This window comes from Lampetra planeri, chromosome 64 (genome assembly GCF_965212315.1).
Source record: "Lampetra planeri chromosome 64, kcLamPlan1.2.h2, whole genome shotgun sequence".
Classification (NCBI taxonomy): Eukaryota; Metazoa; Chordata; class Hyperoartia; order Petromyzontiformes; family Petromyzontidae; genus Lampetra; species Lampetra planeri.
Genome location: NC_136170.1, coordinates 1038236 through 1055700, shown reverse-complemented (window position 1 = coordinate 1055700; position 17465 = coordinate 1038236). Strand labels below are relative to the sequence as shown.

At 50.8% G+C, this 17465-nt stretch overlaps 2 protein-coding genes across 3 annotated transcripts in view; one reads left to right on the top strand and one right to left on the bottom strand.

The window, feature by feature from the left end:
- Positions 1-786: 786 nt before the first annotated feature.
- Positions 787-11904, bottom strand: LOC144737085 (uncharacterized). 2 transcript variants are annotated; one of them, XM_078619747.1, is made up of 3 exons: positions 11801-11904; positions 5651-5970; positions 787-3855 (listed from the first exon to the last, which is right to left on the bottom strand). In XM_078619747.1, exons 1-3 carry the CDS (start codon positions 11818-11820, stop codon positions 3623-3625), a joined length of 573 nt encoding a protein of 190 aa, XP_078475873.1. In that variant the 5' UTR covers positions 11821-11904; the 3' UTR covers positions 787-3622. The 2 variants fall into 2 exon arrangements, with proteins under 2 accessions (XP_078475873.1, XP_078475872.1); XM_078619746.1 differs by lacking the exon at positions 11801-11904 and adding an exon at positions 8551-8700.
- A 4053-nt stretch (positions 11905-15957) lies between these two features.
- Positions 15958-17465, top strand: part of LOC144737021 (kielin/chordin-like protein) — a 110258-nt gene continuing 108750 nt past the window's right edge. The window contains 1 exon segment of the mRNA XM_078619671.1: positions 15958-17023. Coding sequence (XP_078475797.1) covers positions 16651-17023 — 373 coding nt within the window. The 5' untranslated portion in view covers positions 15958-16650.

Below are 17465 nucleotides of genomic sequence, written 5' to 3'. Positions count from 1 at the left end.
ACACACCGAGTCTCATGCGGCCATCATCATCATCACCGCTGGTGTTCCCTCTCTTGGCCGTGACGGGGGAGCGAGCAACTGCGCGTTAGCCGCTCGTTGCGGTGCAAAGTGAAGGTCGCAGAGGTCCGTGGTTCAAATCCTTCAGGTCGCCCTGGTTAATGCTACGGGTGTATTACAACAAAATATACATTAAAAAAACACCAGGTAAGGCTCACTGAGCTATATAGCTCTTTTTCAGAAGTGACCTGGCCACAAATGATAGATCAACGAAGTGGCTTATCGCGTGGAAATTTCTATCAGCCAAATACTCTAAATGCACGTTGATTCTAAATGTGGAAGGAAAAACCGGAGGACCCGGAAAAAAAATCTAAGCGCCCCCGGGGAGATAAGACATCCAGCAGGCGTCAGGCGAGGTAGTTAACATCTCGCCACTGCCGCGTATTAACCGCAGTCACTGTGCACCGTTTGTTTTATCAGCGGACACGTTCGTGATGTCGTAACGTTGTAATTATTGCGTGTCTGCGGCAAGGTCCAAATGTTGCCAAATTGAATAAAGATGACACCACAGATTTACTCAATTGGCAAAATGCATAGCAACATCGCTACCGACTGCAACACTACTCCAGACTGTGAAAAATAGCGCCACCGTCTGTGAAACACAGCGCCACCTTGTGAAACACAGCGCCACCGTCTGTGAAACACAGCGCCACCTTCTGTGAAACACACAGCGCCACTGTGTAACATAGCGCTTCTTTAAAAAAATGGCACAAAAACCAAGTGCACTAATTATGAGACTCAGAATCTTTATTTAGACTGGAGGAGGAATCCGATGAGCTATGAAGCTCTTTACTCCCAGATGTTTTGTAGGGGCACTTGGTCAGCGAGTTACAACAAACGATAACAAAAAACACGATAGGAGTGCCAAATAGAGAAAAGGTAAACAAGTCACTAAATAAAAATGAATAAATAAAATATAAAAACACAGTATATGATTTTTATTCCTTGGCTTAACTGTTTATAATACTTTTTTTTTATTTTCTATGTGAAGGAGATACCATATACAGTAAAACCTTGGATTGCGAGCATAATTCGTTCCGGAAACGTGTTTGCAATCCAAAGCACTCGTATATCAAAGCACTCGTATATCAGTTGTCATCACGTGACGCTCGGCAGACAAAGCGTATACACGCACTCTCGTATTGCAAGACCTCGCTCGTTTATCAAATTAATATTTATTAACAAAAATTTGCTCGTCTTGCAAAACACTCGCAGACTAAGTTACTCGCAATCCAAGGTTTTACTGTATATAGTCTGCGTATTTATTTTATAATTAAAATATAAGAGATGGTGGGGGACTGTTAGGGCAGATCTATAGGTATCTGTGTGAGTATATGGGTCTTCTGTGAGTGGGACTCTGCGTGAGTCTGTGGGTCTCCTTGTGAGTCTGTGGGTCTCCTTATGAGTCTGTGGGTCTCTGCGTGAGTCTGTGGGTCTCTGCCTGAGTCTCTGCGCGAGTCTGTGGGTCTCTGCGTGAGTCTGTGGGTCTCTGTGTGAGTCTGTGTCCTTGTAAGTCTGTGGGTCTCTGCGTGAGTCTGTGGGTCTTTGTGCGAGCCTGCGGGTCTCTGTGCGAGTCTATGCGTCTCTGTTTGAGTCTACGAGTCTCTATGTGGGTCTAAGAGCAGATGGTGGGATTTTGCCAGTGCAGATATTGGAGGTGATGTGTAGCAGCTGCGCGAACGGGTGGAGGGGAACAATCCCTGGCAATTAAAGACACCCATCACAAGCATGGTGTGTGGTTCATGCAGACGTAATGCCTTGTGATAGTGGGTGTCTATTTGGTGTTTAAACATCTGAACACCTCTCCATATCCTTACCGGAAAGGGTCAAGCTTATTACATTTTTAAGACTGGCCAAAAAAAAAGGAGTCCCAAAGACCAAAACCAGTTCCTCATCGGGGATCCTACAGTGTGCCCACGTGGCTCCAACCCACCACGCGTGCCAGTGGGGGCCTCGCTGGACAGGTTCCAGACCAACCTCCGCCGCTAGGGTCTTCACGACAACCCACATCTGCAGCTGTGGCTCTGCAAACAGGTGCCGCGTGCTGCTATTGCCGTCGCTGATGACAGCACGGCCCGGCGAGGATGCCACCGCACAGCATGGCGATTGCGCGCACTTGCTCGCTCAACGAATCAAGTTTTGTGAAAGTTTTGTGAAAGGTTTCAAGGCGGTTGGCCATATCGTTGAAAGCGGCGGTGGCCAACCGGCGTCTCCCGAGCCGCGCGCAGCTCACCGATCCACCGCGCGCGGCTCTATTGAAGGGGGCATAACGTAGCAGGTACTGTCACAGTAGTAGCAATGAATAATGTATCCGAAAACTGTCAAGATGTAGTGACACCGCGGGATGTCAACGTGCAGTGCTGGACCTAGAGAGGCACGGCGTGCGGTGTAGCGAAATCGCGGACACCACAATGTGTGGGTGTAGTACCGGCCCTAGAGGGGCCCGGTGAGCGCTGGTTGATAGCGCTGGATGGCACCACGCTTGGTGTGCAGTGCCGGCCCCTACAGGACAGGGTGTGTGGGTGCCAGCCGAGGGATGAGGTTACTCGGGGCCATGGCACTCTGGTTGACCCGGGAGGACACGTGACCGGTAAAGTCTACAAAGGGGCCCCAAGTGGGGGCTGTCACGTGGTTGGGACCCAGATCCTTCCCGTGGATTCTGGAAGGTGGGCGTGGCCAAGGGTGGAGCTGGCCACGCCCACAGAGAATATCAGCCGGGTCCCGAGAGGGACCGGGGTGGTTGTTGTTCATCCTGGAAGAAACCTTCGTCTACGCTCTACGTTCAACGAGTCTCCAACACGTGGACCCGGACCCGAGCTGTGGGTCCCGGTCCGTAGTAGCAGTTACGTTGTAACTAGTGTAGTTAGCCTGGTGGTCACCACCCAGTTAACTACACTAGTTACATTGTGACTAGTGTAGTAACTAGTGTAGTTACCAGTGTAGTTAGCCTGGTGGCCACCACCATCGGTTGTTATTCTGTTAAGGGGAAGTTACCCGTGTGTTGGAGTTGAATAAATGTGTTGCCTCCATGTCTACGTCTGCGACTCAGTTGAAGCCATTACAAATATATATACACACTAATATATATACACTAATATATATACACTAATATATATAGACACTTAGTTCTTTGCAGAACTCATGGCTACTGTTTTGGCTCTCGGACTGTTACAGGTTGGCCACCCCTGGCTCAAAGGAAATAACAGAAAATGTTTTGCTACATCCCCGGCGCTCTATCCTGGCCACATGACCCAGCCAGTACATCCCCCCCAACTAACGTTTGGCCGGATGGAGGTGGCTAAACGTGCCGGGCAACATGCCGGAGAGGAGACAGAACTGATGTGGTGCAGAAGTTGCCACCGATTGGACTTGCCGACGACCGGTACCAGCGGTGTCAACGTCGTCCTCCGTGGAGGAGGCCTTTGCCGGACGCGACTCCCAACAACTGGACATCTGTGGAAAAGCTCATCGGATTCCTCCAGGACAAACAAAATTCCGATCACACGCACAGCAAGGTGGCACGGCGGGGAGGGCGCAAGCGTCTCAGTCGGTGCCACCGCTGCCCCTACTCCGCGTGTCTCCATGCGTCAGGGCGGGGGTGGGCGGGAGGGGGCCGCTCCCCTGGGCGGGCGTCGTCGAACTGCCCGGGCTGCACCGCGAGCTGCGACAGGTTGACCAGGGTGCAGGCGAAGGAGTCGCGGCGGCGCTGGGCGTGGTGCCTGCCCGGGAAGTAGGCGCCCAGGAGCGGCGCGACGGCGGAGGCGGCGGGGGACGGCGGGATGAAGAGCTCCTCGTCTCCTGCAAAAGCGGCGGTGCCGCCGCCGCGGCCGTCGACACGGCATTAGGGGCCGGAGTCGGCAAAACCTGCGGCTTCCGGAGCCGCCGTGCGGTGGCTCTTTGCGTGCTGTAGCGTGGTTCTTGAAATCCGCAAAAAAATGGCTTTTCTCGTTATTATCACGTGGAAATTTATAGCAGCCCGAGAAAAATCCACACGACCACGGGGAGAACACGCAAACGCCAAATATACAGCAGCAGGCGTCAGGGTCGGGATCGAACCCGCGACCTCCTGCAGACCAGGCGAGGGAGATAACATCTCACCAGAGAGAGAGAGATGGACACAAAACCCAAATATACAGCAGCAGGCGTCGTCAGGGGCGGGATCGAACCCGCGACCTCCTGCAGACCAGGAGAGGTAGTTAACATCTCACCACCACGGCGCCCAGCCAACCAGCCCACCACCACCGCCACGCTGCCTACCGGTCGTCGATCGTCCGTGGCAGCGATCGGCATCATCATTTGCGATGCAACTTTATTTGGCAAATCTTCTACCGTGACGCTGGCACGCATTGACTTACTGTCGTTATTAATGTCGCTGTTATGTTATTTACTCCATCCGGGGCGGTGGTGGCTGCGAACGCCTTAAATCCAGCACCGTGGAGACGAGGGTTGGCGGATCTCACAAATATTGTTCAACTCTCTTCATGTTGGCGTCGATGAGGTGCCCGTACCCTGGCTTGCCAGCGGAAGACAGTACAGCAAATGTTGATCCGCCACCTGTTCCATCTCCGCGGAATAAATATTTGCCCCGCCTTGAAGCACAGCGTGGGTTTTCTCCCAAACGTAAACGCTCATCCTATTATAATTATTTTTTTACCCTTCTATCTGGCAACAAAACTGACACCTTTTTTTACAAGGAGTGATGTTTGCATAGACCACAATACCTTTTGGCGTCATCTGGTCCAACCCATGTGAGACTAGGCTCTCAGGAAAGCTGTCTCGGGTGTGGACCAATCAACTTCAAGGACAGTGCATATATTATCAGAGTTATGTTTTTTCTTTGCATTATGGCTGCAGGTATTGTGGTCCATGCAAACATCACTCCTTGTAAAAAAAGGTGTCAGTTTTGTTGCCAGATAGAAGGGTAAAAAAAACAATTATCATATTTTTTACTGGCAAATGAGGTTCCAATGGTGCTCATCCTATTGCCGATAAACATCTTCGCATGTAGGGGACCGCAGAGCATGGGCAGTTGTTGGCGCCGGCTCCTCGCCGCCGCGTGGCTGCTGTCTGTGGCTCGTCCTCGCGACTCTGCGCGGGTCTCTCTCTCTCGTCGTCGTGAGCGAGCGGAAACCGTGTGACGGCACGCCACACAAGTTGCTGTCGTTGTTAATAAAACAAGAGTAACAGTTTTTGTGGATTTAACATGTAGGAAGCTTTCGCGACAAATATTATTCACAACAAAGGAACATTTTTTCGGGTTAGATCGTGTAAACAAAAACGTGTCGTTAAATTCTGGCTATCGCCTGATGAGGCTGGTTGTTGTAATTATCGGCAAAACGTCACGGTACTCGATTGGTGAATGTTGGAGTGGGTTTACTCTCCAACACACAACCACTGAGTGCTGTGCTAGCAACGAATTGGCACGTTTTGCTTACGTGACAAACCCCTTACTAGTTGGCTGTGTCAGGTGGTGACGGGTTTAAGGACATATTTATATTTTACGCGATCTAAACCCAAAAAAAAAACCCCTCTATTACGATTTTGTGTGGAGCCCGCTTCAGGATTAACCGCCAATCGGGACGCCAGCCCTCACCGTAAGGACTTGCTTTGTCCATCTCCAGGTCCCAGTCCTCACTGGGACACAGCTGCAAAGGATCAATACCAGGCGAGGCAGCGTTCTCCTCCTCCTCCTCCTCACCATCATCATCATCATCATCGTCACAACTGCTCTCATCGCTCGGGTCTTCTCTACAGATGTAATGATTCTTCCTGCTGTAGAACTTGCGGCACGGGGACATCTGTCTGTCCCGGCCTTCCCCGGCCTCCCGCATGCGGCGATCGGAGGAGGCTGCGGCCCAGAACGAGCTGTCGCCCACGCCGGGCTCCGTGTCTGTGGCACGTGGCGGGTTCAACCTGGAAAAGAGGGCACCGCCCGCAGATTCATCGATGATCCAGTCACTCGCTTGCCCTGTGGCCAGTCAGTCATCTGCTATGTCGCACTTTTATCGCTACTACCATGGTTACTGTTCCCATGGAGTTCACTTGCATGAATGTACAGGGACTCCTCTACTAGCGAACATTCGACTTAATAACTGTCAGAGATACGAACAAACCTGGTCCGTATGTCCAGTTGCCTGTATGGACCGAGAGTCGTAAGTTTAACCGCCGCGCAATTGATGGTGGTGGTGGCATCTACATCTGCAGAACGTAAAGAACCAGTGGCATCTACATCTGCAGAACGTGAAGAACAAGTGGCATCTACATCTGCAGAACGTGAAGAACCAGTGGCATATACATCTGCAGAACGTGAAGAACCAGTGGCATCTACATCTGCAGAACGTGAAGAACCAGTGGCATCTACATCTGCAGAACGTGAAGAATCAGTGGCATCTACATCTGCAGAACGTGAAGAACCATTGGCATCAACATCTACAGGAGATTATACAATTTTTTGAGCCATTCCTCGTGTTTAGTATACAGGCCGCACAACATCGACGGGCGTAAAGTTGGATTTACAAAACAAATCGACTTACTAACAGAACTCTGGAACCCAACTGGTTCACAAGTAGAAGAGTCCCTGTATGTTGAACTTCTTTCGCACCGTGCTAATCGGAGGTTAGCATGGTCACCACTACAACAACCGCCATTCGCCACTAAGTGGCGGTGACGTCACCACGACGCTTGTGCCAGGCTATGTGCACCTTGAGGCCATGTGAAGTGTCGAACGCTCACTGGCAGGTCACGGGGCAGACCCAGGTGCCACGGGTCGACTGACTGAGATGACTGGCTGATGCACCGCCTGTGCCCCCTACTGTGCCAACTTGCTGTGCTATAGCCACCTGGCGCTCTGCTCGTTGTTGTGAGCATTGCTCCTCCGCCCTCTGTTGTTGTTGGAGGGCGGACTGCCTCCAACTGCCCAGTAGCGTCCTTCACGAGCCTCCCCCACAGAAGCCGATCTTGACACCGCTGGTACCAATCATCGGCAAGTCCACTCAGCTCCACGTCCTCCTGTACCACATCACTCCATCTCTTCTCTAGCCCGTGCCGCGCCCATTTAGCCCCCTTGATCCGGCCGAACAAAAGCTGTTTGGGCATGCGGTGATTGAGCATGCGGGCTACATAGCCCAGCTAACGCAGCCTTGCCTGCCGGAGGAGCTCACCGATGTGACTTTGTCCAGATCTTTCGAGGATTTGTGAGCTCCTGACACAATCCAGCCTGGTTAAACCCAGGATTGATCGTAGGCAGGCCAGCCTAAATGTTTCTAACCGGCGAAGATGTTCCATTAGGGGGGTCCACGTTTCGCAAGCGTAGAAAAGGGAGGGAATGACTGTGGCCGAGAAGACCCGAAGCTTCGTGCGGAGCGACAGACCAGGTAGCTTCCACACAGCGTTACGCAACCGATGAAAAGATAATGCCGCTCGACTGATTCGGAGTGAGACCTCTGCTGTTAAACCGGAGCCGGTCATGAGCACACTGCCCAGGTATGGGAAACTCTCCACTCTCTCCACAACTGTCCTATCACCGATTGGGAGTTGTGGGGGTTGAGTGCCCGATGGTACAAAATACCCAGGCAGGTGCTTTGTTTTGGTGGGGCTGATGGTAAAGCCCCACCTCTTAGTGGCACACTCCAGTTTCAGCAGCAGCGCCTCCAACTCCTCCTCTGAGTGAGCCGCAATTACCAGGTCATCGGCATATATAACGTGGTTGACCAATAGGGAACCATCCCCTGATCGCACCCGGGCATCTATCAGCCTCCGATTGTATCTGTACCAGATGGAAATTCCTCCGGTACAGCTACTGAAGGCTTCACCAACTACGTGGTCGAAATAAATGTTAAATAATGTTGGAGCGAGAGGACATCCCTGTCGCACCCCAAGGTGAACAGGGAATGGCTCCGACTCCCGGCCACATGGTTTTACCCGGGCCCGCTCACCATCATGAAGGTCCTTAATGATTGTGAGCAGCGGGTCAGGGACTCCGAAAGCACGAAGAACAACCGAGAGCCCAGGTCTACTGATGGTATCATAGGCCTTGACCAGGTCTATAAAGCAGAGATGTAGGTCTTGTTGGAATTCCCTACACCTCTACTGTAGCAGACGAACAGAAAATATGGCATCTGTGCAGGACCGCCCTTTCTTGAAACGACATTGGGGCTCCGCAAGCCTCTCCTCATCGTGCCTGGCAAGGCGATGTTGAATAATCCTTGCCAGGACATTTCCCGGCACACTGAGGAGTGATATGCCCCTGTAGTTGTTACAGTCTGTGCGGTCTCCCTTCTTAAAGATGGAGACCACCAGGGCATCCTTCCAGTCCTGCGGAACCCGTCCAGTGGTCCAGACTGTTGATATGATGTAATGTAGGGCAGTCTGTGCACAAACGCCACCCTCCCTCAGCATTTCACTTGGGAGATCATCTCTGCCCGGTGCCTTTCCTGGTCTCAGACTTCCTCAACAGATGGCACCTCAGACAGCTACTCACAGGGGGTGACTTACTCTTCCAATATTTGAGGCACCGCAGCCTCAGCAGGGTCTTCCCCACTTTGTCCCACGATGCCTTCCATGTGGAGGGATTTCCCCTCCCCCAGGACTTCACAGAAATGCTCAGCAAATCTGCAAACCTGTTCCTGGGGGTCGGAGATTGGATCACCACAACGCACTCACTCACCCACCAACTCGCACTGACCAGTAAGGTGAGGTATGGTCAAATAACCCCCACGAAGTCTTCATCGAGCAGTGGATTGATAAAGTACTTTCAATTATGACGTTGTTCATGTTATTCAGGGTTGCTATGGTATTGTATGGGTTTGATTTGTATTGTATTGTAGTTGCCGGTAATATTGTAAGGTTTTAGTTGTATTGTCATTACGTAATTATGCTTACCGCTGTTAGAGTATTACTAGCCTTTAGGGTGTATTGCAGTAAATCAGAAACTTGCAAGCGAAAAGCAGAGCGCAACGTGGTAATAATTGCATCAATTCGTGTGCAATTTGTCAGGGCGCGGTGACACAGACCTATTTCATGTGAAGGTTATAATCCCTTGTTCATCACGACGTCCTTTTTACTTCGATGTCTCAACAGCGTGACGGAGATCACGTGATGACGTGAGGGTTCTGCCTTTTGAGTGAGGGTGGTGAGTTGACGCCGAGAAGGGGGGAGGAGGCGCCTCGCCCCCCCCCCCATGTGGAGTGACGTCACCCGCTAATTATTAATGGCGGGGGGTGGTGTCCATTTGGAGGACGTCACCTGCTCATGAATATTAATGAGGGGGGCTGGTCGACGGAGTGACCTCAGGAGCATTAAGGTCATTCCTGGGTGATTACAGTACGTATTATGATTGTTCACTGTTGTGATTAATTGTATTGGCATTAGTTATCAAGGCGAGAGTGAATGAGTGAGCGGGCAAGCGAGCGAAATGGTGGACTCGTGGGTTATCAACTGAGTGACACCGCCAGTGAGTTGCATTGTCAAGTACGTTCTGAGCAGACGAGCCTCATTTGCAAGTTGGTGGATGCAAAAAACGAATTAAAAATAATAATCTATTTTTATTTGACCAGGTCAAGCACGCCGAGCTCTGTAGCTCTTTTCCAAAATCCCAAGGACACGAATGATAGCTCAACACGTGCTAATCGGAGGTGCGGGAGGGGGGCAGAACAGCCATTCTTGTATCATCCCAATTTGAGTTACATTAGCGGTGTCACTTTGCCGAAAGAGCCTAGAGTTGGCTCTTGTTAACGCGGTTAAATGTACCGTTATATATATTTTTTAATGTATAGGTAAATTTAACATTGTATTTTTAGTACCGCTTTCGTTTGTGGAGCTGTTAACGTTTCCGCCATAGCAATGATTGATATTAAGGCAAGGCCGTAATTATCATATTTATTGGGGGGGGGGGGGGGGGCACATCCCCCCCCCCCAATATTCAAATATGCTCAAAATGTCCCCCCCAATATACTGTATTGCTATAAAATAGATTTCTGTTTATATGATTGTGGTTATGGTTGTACTTTATAAATCCCTCATCTCTGCCATTGCATACAATGAAACAAGAAAAGGTAAAAAAGAAAAAACAGAGCAATGTAATACAATTCACTATTAGACATTATTGTAACATTTAAAAAAAGTCCGTCCCATGTGTTTGTTAATTTTTTTATATTTTAGGCACGAAATTCGTTTTCAAATTTAGTTTTTTTTTCTGGGGGGGGGGACCCCAGACACCCTGGAAGATTTGGTCCCCCCAAAGTTGACTCCATGGCTACGGCCTTGTATTAAGGTCCTTACATGATTGAGGTTGTTGTATTATTGAGGTTATAGCAGGTGGGAGCGCGCTGATTGATTGCTGCCGTGTAGATGACAACGGAGTTCAATAGCGACTGTGCAGTACAAAGGTCCCCCGTGTAGCCTTGCCAGACTGTCAGGGCAAGTGCTGTGAGCGAGGCCGGCACTGGTGATGAAGCAAGTGCGGGGCCTGTAGTATGTGATGTTATAAAGGGGCTCTAAATTAAAAAAAAAACACACAAATATTAAAACACAATGTTTTTACTTGCATAGTCAAGTAACCTTAAACACCCGGTCGTTCGTAAAAGTTGAAGGCGGTATAATACTATAGTAATAGCGCAAGTGCAGAATCGTATTCTTGGTTCTTTCGGTAAAGTCACGTGGAAGGAAAATAATAAAATACTAAAAATAAAACAATAAAATTCTCACGACGTTTCGATTGCAACACACGCAATCATCATCGGGTGTGAAACCCACAGCAAGAAAAAAGTGCAGAATCATTGAACCGGAATTGATAGCTTGAAAGCAGTTAGCGCGGGGCCCTTGAAAGTGCGGGGCCCGTAGCTACATATGTAGTAGCTACTACTTGTGTAGTAGCTGCTACATTATGTAGCTGCTACACGTGTAGTAGCTACTACATTGTGTAGCTACTATACATGTAGCTACTACACTATGTAGCTACTACACTATGTAGCTACTACATTATGTAGCTGCTACACGTGTAGTAGCTACATTATGTAGCTACTACACGTGTAGTAGCTACTACATTGTGTAGCTACTATACATGTAGCTACTACACTATGTAGCTACTACATTATGTGTAGCTGCTACACATTATGTAGCTGCTACACATTATGTAGCTACTACATTATGTAGCTACTTGTGCTACTAGGATAATCCGGCTCTGTTGCACACGAGGGGATGGCCAGCACCACGCCCGGCCGCCTTTGTCTCCCCCGAGTGGCGACGTTTACTGCACACCCCCACCAGGTCACTCGTTTGAGGCCGAGTCGACCTAGGGGGGGGGGGGCCCAGGACCGGTTCAGAATAATCCGTGGCGAGAGCGCGCTAACCGCTGCACCACCGCTCCCCACGATTAGACTATTCACGCTGCCCGATGTGCCGTCAACAAAGGGGGCATTACCCGAAACGTCGCCTATCACATACAATTGTAAGCCCCCCCCCCACACACAGTGTTGTTAGTGTTGTTATTGACGAATGTCACCAAGCACACTCTTGCAGTCGTGCTATCGTCGGCCGCGTTACATGTACTAAGTTTGTTGTTGGTGGTGCTGCTGTTGCTGGCCACGTGGTAGAATTCTGTGGAAGATGCGAGCGATGGGAATGATATCTCGTGGCAGTCGCCGGGTGGATCGATAACATCGTAGGATATGAGTGGTTTGGTAGTGTTCATCTAGCAGTGGATAGACCAACGACTGATGAAGAGTCAAGCCGCACTCTCTCTCACCTCGTTTCGTCTCCCTCCATGTGCCCGCCACGTGTCGGCAGCGAGACGCGCCCTGATTGGTCCACTCGCCCACCCTCGCCGGGAGCGGCTCTGATTGGTCGACGACTCCGCTTCGAACGAAATCATAATCTTGTGATTTAGTTATACTGGTTGGAACCTCCTGGTTACATCAGCCCACAGGGGATTATTGTGTCCGTCCGTCGTGAAGGGAGGGGCTGGGTGGGGAGGGAGGGGCTGGGTGGGGAGGGTGGGGAGGGTGGGGTTGGGTGGGAAGGGGTTGGGTGGGGAGGGTGGGGAGGGGCTGGGTGGGGGGTGGGAGGGGTGGGGCTGGGTGGGGAGGGGCTGGTCACCCCGTGGTGCCCTTATAAAACTAAACGTTTAACCTACTCACGCCGGCTTGTGCCCGCCCTCACAGTCGGGGGCATATTTGCGGAATACACCACGCCGCCGTTGACCCTGGTCATTGACCGAGCAACCCAACGTTCCTACCAGCTCCCTCCGCAGGAATGTGTTTTCTGGATAAATCCGATGAACCCTAAAGCTCTTTATATCTTGAGAGACACTGCTGCCTTTGTCTCTCCTCCCAGAAACTCGAGACACTGCTGCATCGTCTTAAAACAAATTATAATTTAAGATTCCCAAAGCAAGTTCAGGTTGGTCCAGATGACTTGTGACTCAATTAAATTGACCTGTCAGGGGTCGTCCATAAATGACGTCACACACCTAGGGGGGGGGGGTCAGACATTTGTGACGATGTGTGACGAGGAGGAGGGGGGGGGGTGAGAAATGTGACGTCACATCAAAATTCGCAACTTTAAATGAATATAGACAACACGTTCTACTTAATTAAGTCGACTTTTTAATAAATGTTTTCTCCTACATCAGAGTGCAGCGCCACATTAAATACGCACTACAATGACAATAGTTTAAAGCGATTTGAAGCATGTTTTTTTTTTTTGGGGGGGGGGCAGAGCTTTGTGAGGGGGGGTCTGACTTTTTGTGACGTCGTGTGACGAAGGGGGGGGGGGGGGTCAAAAATCGTCCAAAATAGCGTGACGTCATTTGTGGACGGCCCCTAACATCATTTGAACTTTACTTAACATTTTTCATTAGGATAATTAAATGGGGTTCACGAGACATCTAGACCACCCCTGTACCACGTGACGAGAACAGCCTCGTGTTATTGTGCCAGGTAAGGTCCCGCTGAGCTGCGTAGCTTCTTTTTTCAGAAGTGACCTGGCCGTCCCACATTATTATAGTTCAACAAAGTGGATAAATATCACGTGGGAATTTATATCAGTAGCCAAATACCAGAGGTGGGACAAAGTCATTGTTATGCAAGTCCAAGTCGAGTCGCAAGTCATCAAATTCATGACTCGAGTCTGACTCGAGTCCAAGTCACATGACTCGAGTCCACACCTCTGCCAAATACTATAGACGCGTGGTGACGTTGATTCTAAATGTGGAGGGAAAAACTGGAGGACCCGGAGAAAAATCCACGCGACCACGGGGAAAGAGAGAGACGCAGACTCCAAGTATACAGCAGCAGCAGGCATCGTCAACGTCGGGATCGAACCCACGACCTCCTGCATACCAGGCGAGGGAGTTAACATCTCCTAGCCACCGTGATGATGATGAGAGAGAGAGAGACACGCAAACTCCAAATATACAGCAGGCGTCAGGTCGGCATCGAACCCACGACCTCCTGTAGACCAGACGAGGTAGTTAACATCTCCTAGCCACCGTAATGATGATGTGAGAGAGAGACACGCAAACTCCAAATATACAGCAGCAGGCAACGTCAGGGTCGGGATCGAACCCACGACCTTCCTGCATACCAGGCGAGGGAGTTGACATCTCCTAGCCACCGTGATGATGATGAGAGAGAGAGACACGCAAACTCCAAATATACAGCAGCAGGCGTCAGGGTCGGGATCGAACCCACGGCCTCCTGTATACCAGGCGAGGTAGTTAACATCGAGGCAACGCAGTGATGATGATCAGAGAGTGACACGCAAACTCCAAATACATAGCAGCAGGCATCGTCAGGGTCTGGATCGAACCAACGACCTCCTGCATACCAGGCGAGGTAGTCAACATCTGCGGCGGAGGGTAGAACGAGTAGGCATTGAGGTACCGATGAACATCTGTGAAAACAGTGCTGCTGTTCGTTGCTCCTCGGGTCTAAATAAAAGACTCTGACTGTGAACCGCGTGTGTCGTCGTTAGGGGGCAGTGATGTCCTGGCATTGGTTGCACGCCTTTGAGCTGCGGACTGACAGACCAGCCAAGCCAGTTCGTGTGGCAGTCGCCAGGGTTGGACACAGTGCCGGATTATCCTCGTAGCAACAATAGCTACTACACATGTCGTAGTTATATATGTAGTGGCTACGGGCCCCGCACTTTCAAGGGCCCCGCGCTAAATGCTTTCAAGCTATCAATTCCGGTTCAGTGATTCTGCACTTGCTCTATTACTATAGTACTATACTGCCTTCAACTTTTATGAAAGACCGGGTGTTTAAGGTTAGATATTTGCCGTACTATCTGGCTGTATAGCAAATGAAAAAATGCAATTACTTTAGTGTGCAAGTTAAAATTGTGTGTTTTAATATTTACGTGTTTTTTTATTTAGGGCCCCTTTATAACAACATGTGCTACAGGGGGTTGACTCGGCTCACCATCCTTACCGAGGTCGATAAAATATGTACCATATTGTAGGGTGGTCAACGGTGGTTGTCCGATGGATACAAATCTCCCCCCCCCCCGCCATAGGAATGTGGAATTTCCACCACTGACTCAGGGCTGAGCTCAAATGCCTCAATGCTCATTTGAGCCGGAGGTCACTTTGTCAATGGGGGATGCTGCGGTGGGTTAGGGGCCGTCCATAAATGACGTCACGCGATTTAGGACGATTTTGACCCCCCCCCGTCGTCACACAGCGTCACAAAAAGTCAGACCCCCCCCTCAAATATGACGTCACAAAGCTCTGCCCCCCTCCCCCCCAAATAAAACATGCTTGAAATCGCTTCAAACTATTGTCATTGTAGTGCGTATTTAATGTGGCGCTGCACTCTGATGTTGCAGGAGAAAACATTTATTAAAAAGTCTATTTAATTAAGTAGAACGTGTTGTCTATATTTATTTAAAGTTGCGCATTGATGTGACGTCACATTTCTCAACACCCCCCCCCCTAGGTGCGTGACGTCATTTATGGACGGTCCCTTATCAGACGTCGCCCCTTCTATCTCCCGGAGTGGCAAGAGTAGCTGGAGCATCAATTTATCCGCATTCTTTACGTGGAGGCAACTTGTATTTAATTTAATTCCACATATGGTGGCATTGCTGTTTTTTTTTTATAAGGTCATTCACTCGCAGTATCTGCAGGAAAAACACGTGAATTTGATTGAACGGCAAGTCCTCGCTTAACGGGTGTTCGCACTCGGACGCGTGTTTGCTGTAACGCGGTGTTTCCTTTACCTCCACTTACACACAGGGAGAGGCACCCCCACTCACACACAGGGAGAGGCACCTCCACTTACACACAGGGAGAGGCACCTCCACTCACACACAGAGAGAGGCACCTCCACTCACACACAGGGAGAGGCACCTCCACTTACACACAGGGAGAGGCACCTCCACTTACACACAGGGAGAGGCACCTCCACTTACACACAGGGAGAGGCACCTCCACTCACACACAGGGAGAGGCACCTCCACTCACACACAGGGGGAGGCACCTCCACTCACACACAGGGAGAGGCACCTCCACTCACACACAGGGGGAGGCACCTCCACTCACACACAGGGGGAGGCACCTCCACTCACACAGGGAGAGGCACCTCCACTTACACACAGGGAGAGGCACCTCCACTCACACACAGGGAGAGGCACCTCCACTCACACAGGGAGAGGCACCTCCACTCACACAGGGAGAGGCACCTCCACTCACACAGGGAGAGGCACCTCCACTCACACAGGGAGAGGCACCTCCACTCACACAGGGAGAAGCACCTCCACTCACACAGGGAGAGGCACCTCTACTCACATAGGGAGAGGCACCTCCACTCACACACAGGGAGAGGCACCTCCACTCACACGTGGGGGGAGGGGGAGTCGGGGGGCCCTCCACTCTCTCTCTCACTCTCTCACAGACCGCGGGGAGGGAGGAGGCAAGGCACCTCCACTCGCCACTTGCTCGCTCTCTCGCCAGCGCAAGCAGCAGCAGCAGCTGCGACTCGTTCCGGCAGTCCCGCCTCTCGCTCGCCGCCGCCACAAGCCTCTGACAACAACGCACGCGACGACTACAACGACATCGTCACAAAGAGGTGGTGGGGGGGAGGGAGTCGTGCTGCTCCTGCTGCTGCTGTAATGACGACGCTGCTGTGAGCGCGATTTGTGTGATTCGCTCGAGGAGGAGCGAGCCTTCTTGCGACGCAGAAGAGAACTTGCCCCATTGCGGTCTCGTCTCGTCTCTAAACGTGTTGTCGACTTCGCTGAGAAGATCGGGCGGCGGAGGGGGGAAGGGGGATTTTGTTTGCGAGTTTTTTTTAGTTATTGGCCGCGCGTTTTTGTTATGTGAACATAATCGAGGAGGAGATATGTGAAGACATCTTCTCGGCGCGTGGTCGAAGAGCTAATTTCATCTTGTCAAGATCATTTTTGGTTCGACTTTCGTCCAGAACTGTTGAACGTACATCCAAGCCTCTTATCCCCAGCACCTGTAGACCGTTTGAAGAGCTGGCAAGATGTGCTGCTGCTGAGAGCTTGACAAGCCACAGCTGTAGGGCTCTACAGACAGCTCGAGAGAAACGAAGACCTCTTTAGGCATCAACAGCACCGCCATAGTCACGCATGCCAGACGAAGAAACGTCAACACAGTTAATTATCCCCAGAATCGCGCTTAACCTCAGTGCCGGAGTAACATACTTTGTCGAAGTTGACGTCTGCCGTGGTGCAGTGGTGGTACCTGTAGCGTGCATCGCCACCACCATCATCATCAACATCAACCACCACTGCCATCAACACGATCATCAGCACCGTGTTGTCCTTCATGAGGATCCGGCAGCGATGCATCGGGCTCGTAGAACAGAGCCTACGTCGGGGGTGAGGACTCGGATGGTGATGCCACTGCTGATGATGATGCTGATGATGATGATGACGGTGACTGTGGCTGCGGTGGGGCAGAGTGGAGGGATGAGCCCAGACGACGTGGAAGACGGACAGGGTGAGTGATCGTACCACGCTCATCGCCGTGTGGAGTTGAAGTCTCTTTCTCTCTGCCTCTCTCTCCGTGGTCACGGGGATTTTTCTCCGGGTCCTCCGGTTTTTTCCCCCTCCTCCTCCTCCACATTTCAATTCAACGTCACCACGCGTTTTGAGTTATTTTGCCGCTGTGTCTTCAATGTCCACGTGGTGATGGTGATGATGATAAGTCATTTCGTTGAGCTATCATTTGTGATCGCCAGGTCGCTTCTGAAAGGCCCTTGCATCTGGTCAAATGAACAAAAAAATCGTGAAAAGTTTCGTTTTATAGACGAATGTGCCAAGGCCACATCGCGAGCACAATTTCTGAACTTTGCCATTTGCTCGGAAACTTTGCCCATTATATTTATATTTTCTCCGCCTTCTAAGGCCGCGCAGTTTCGCCGAGGAACGGGTTTGAGTTC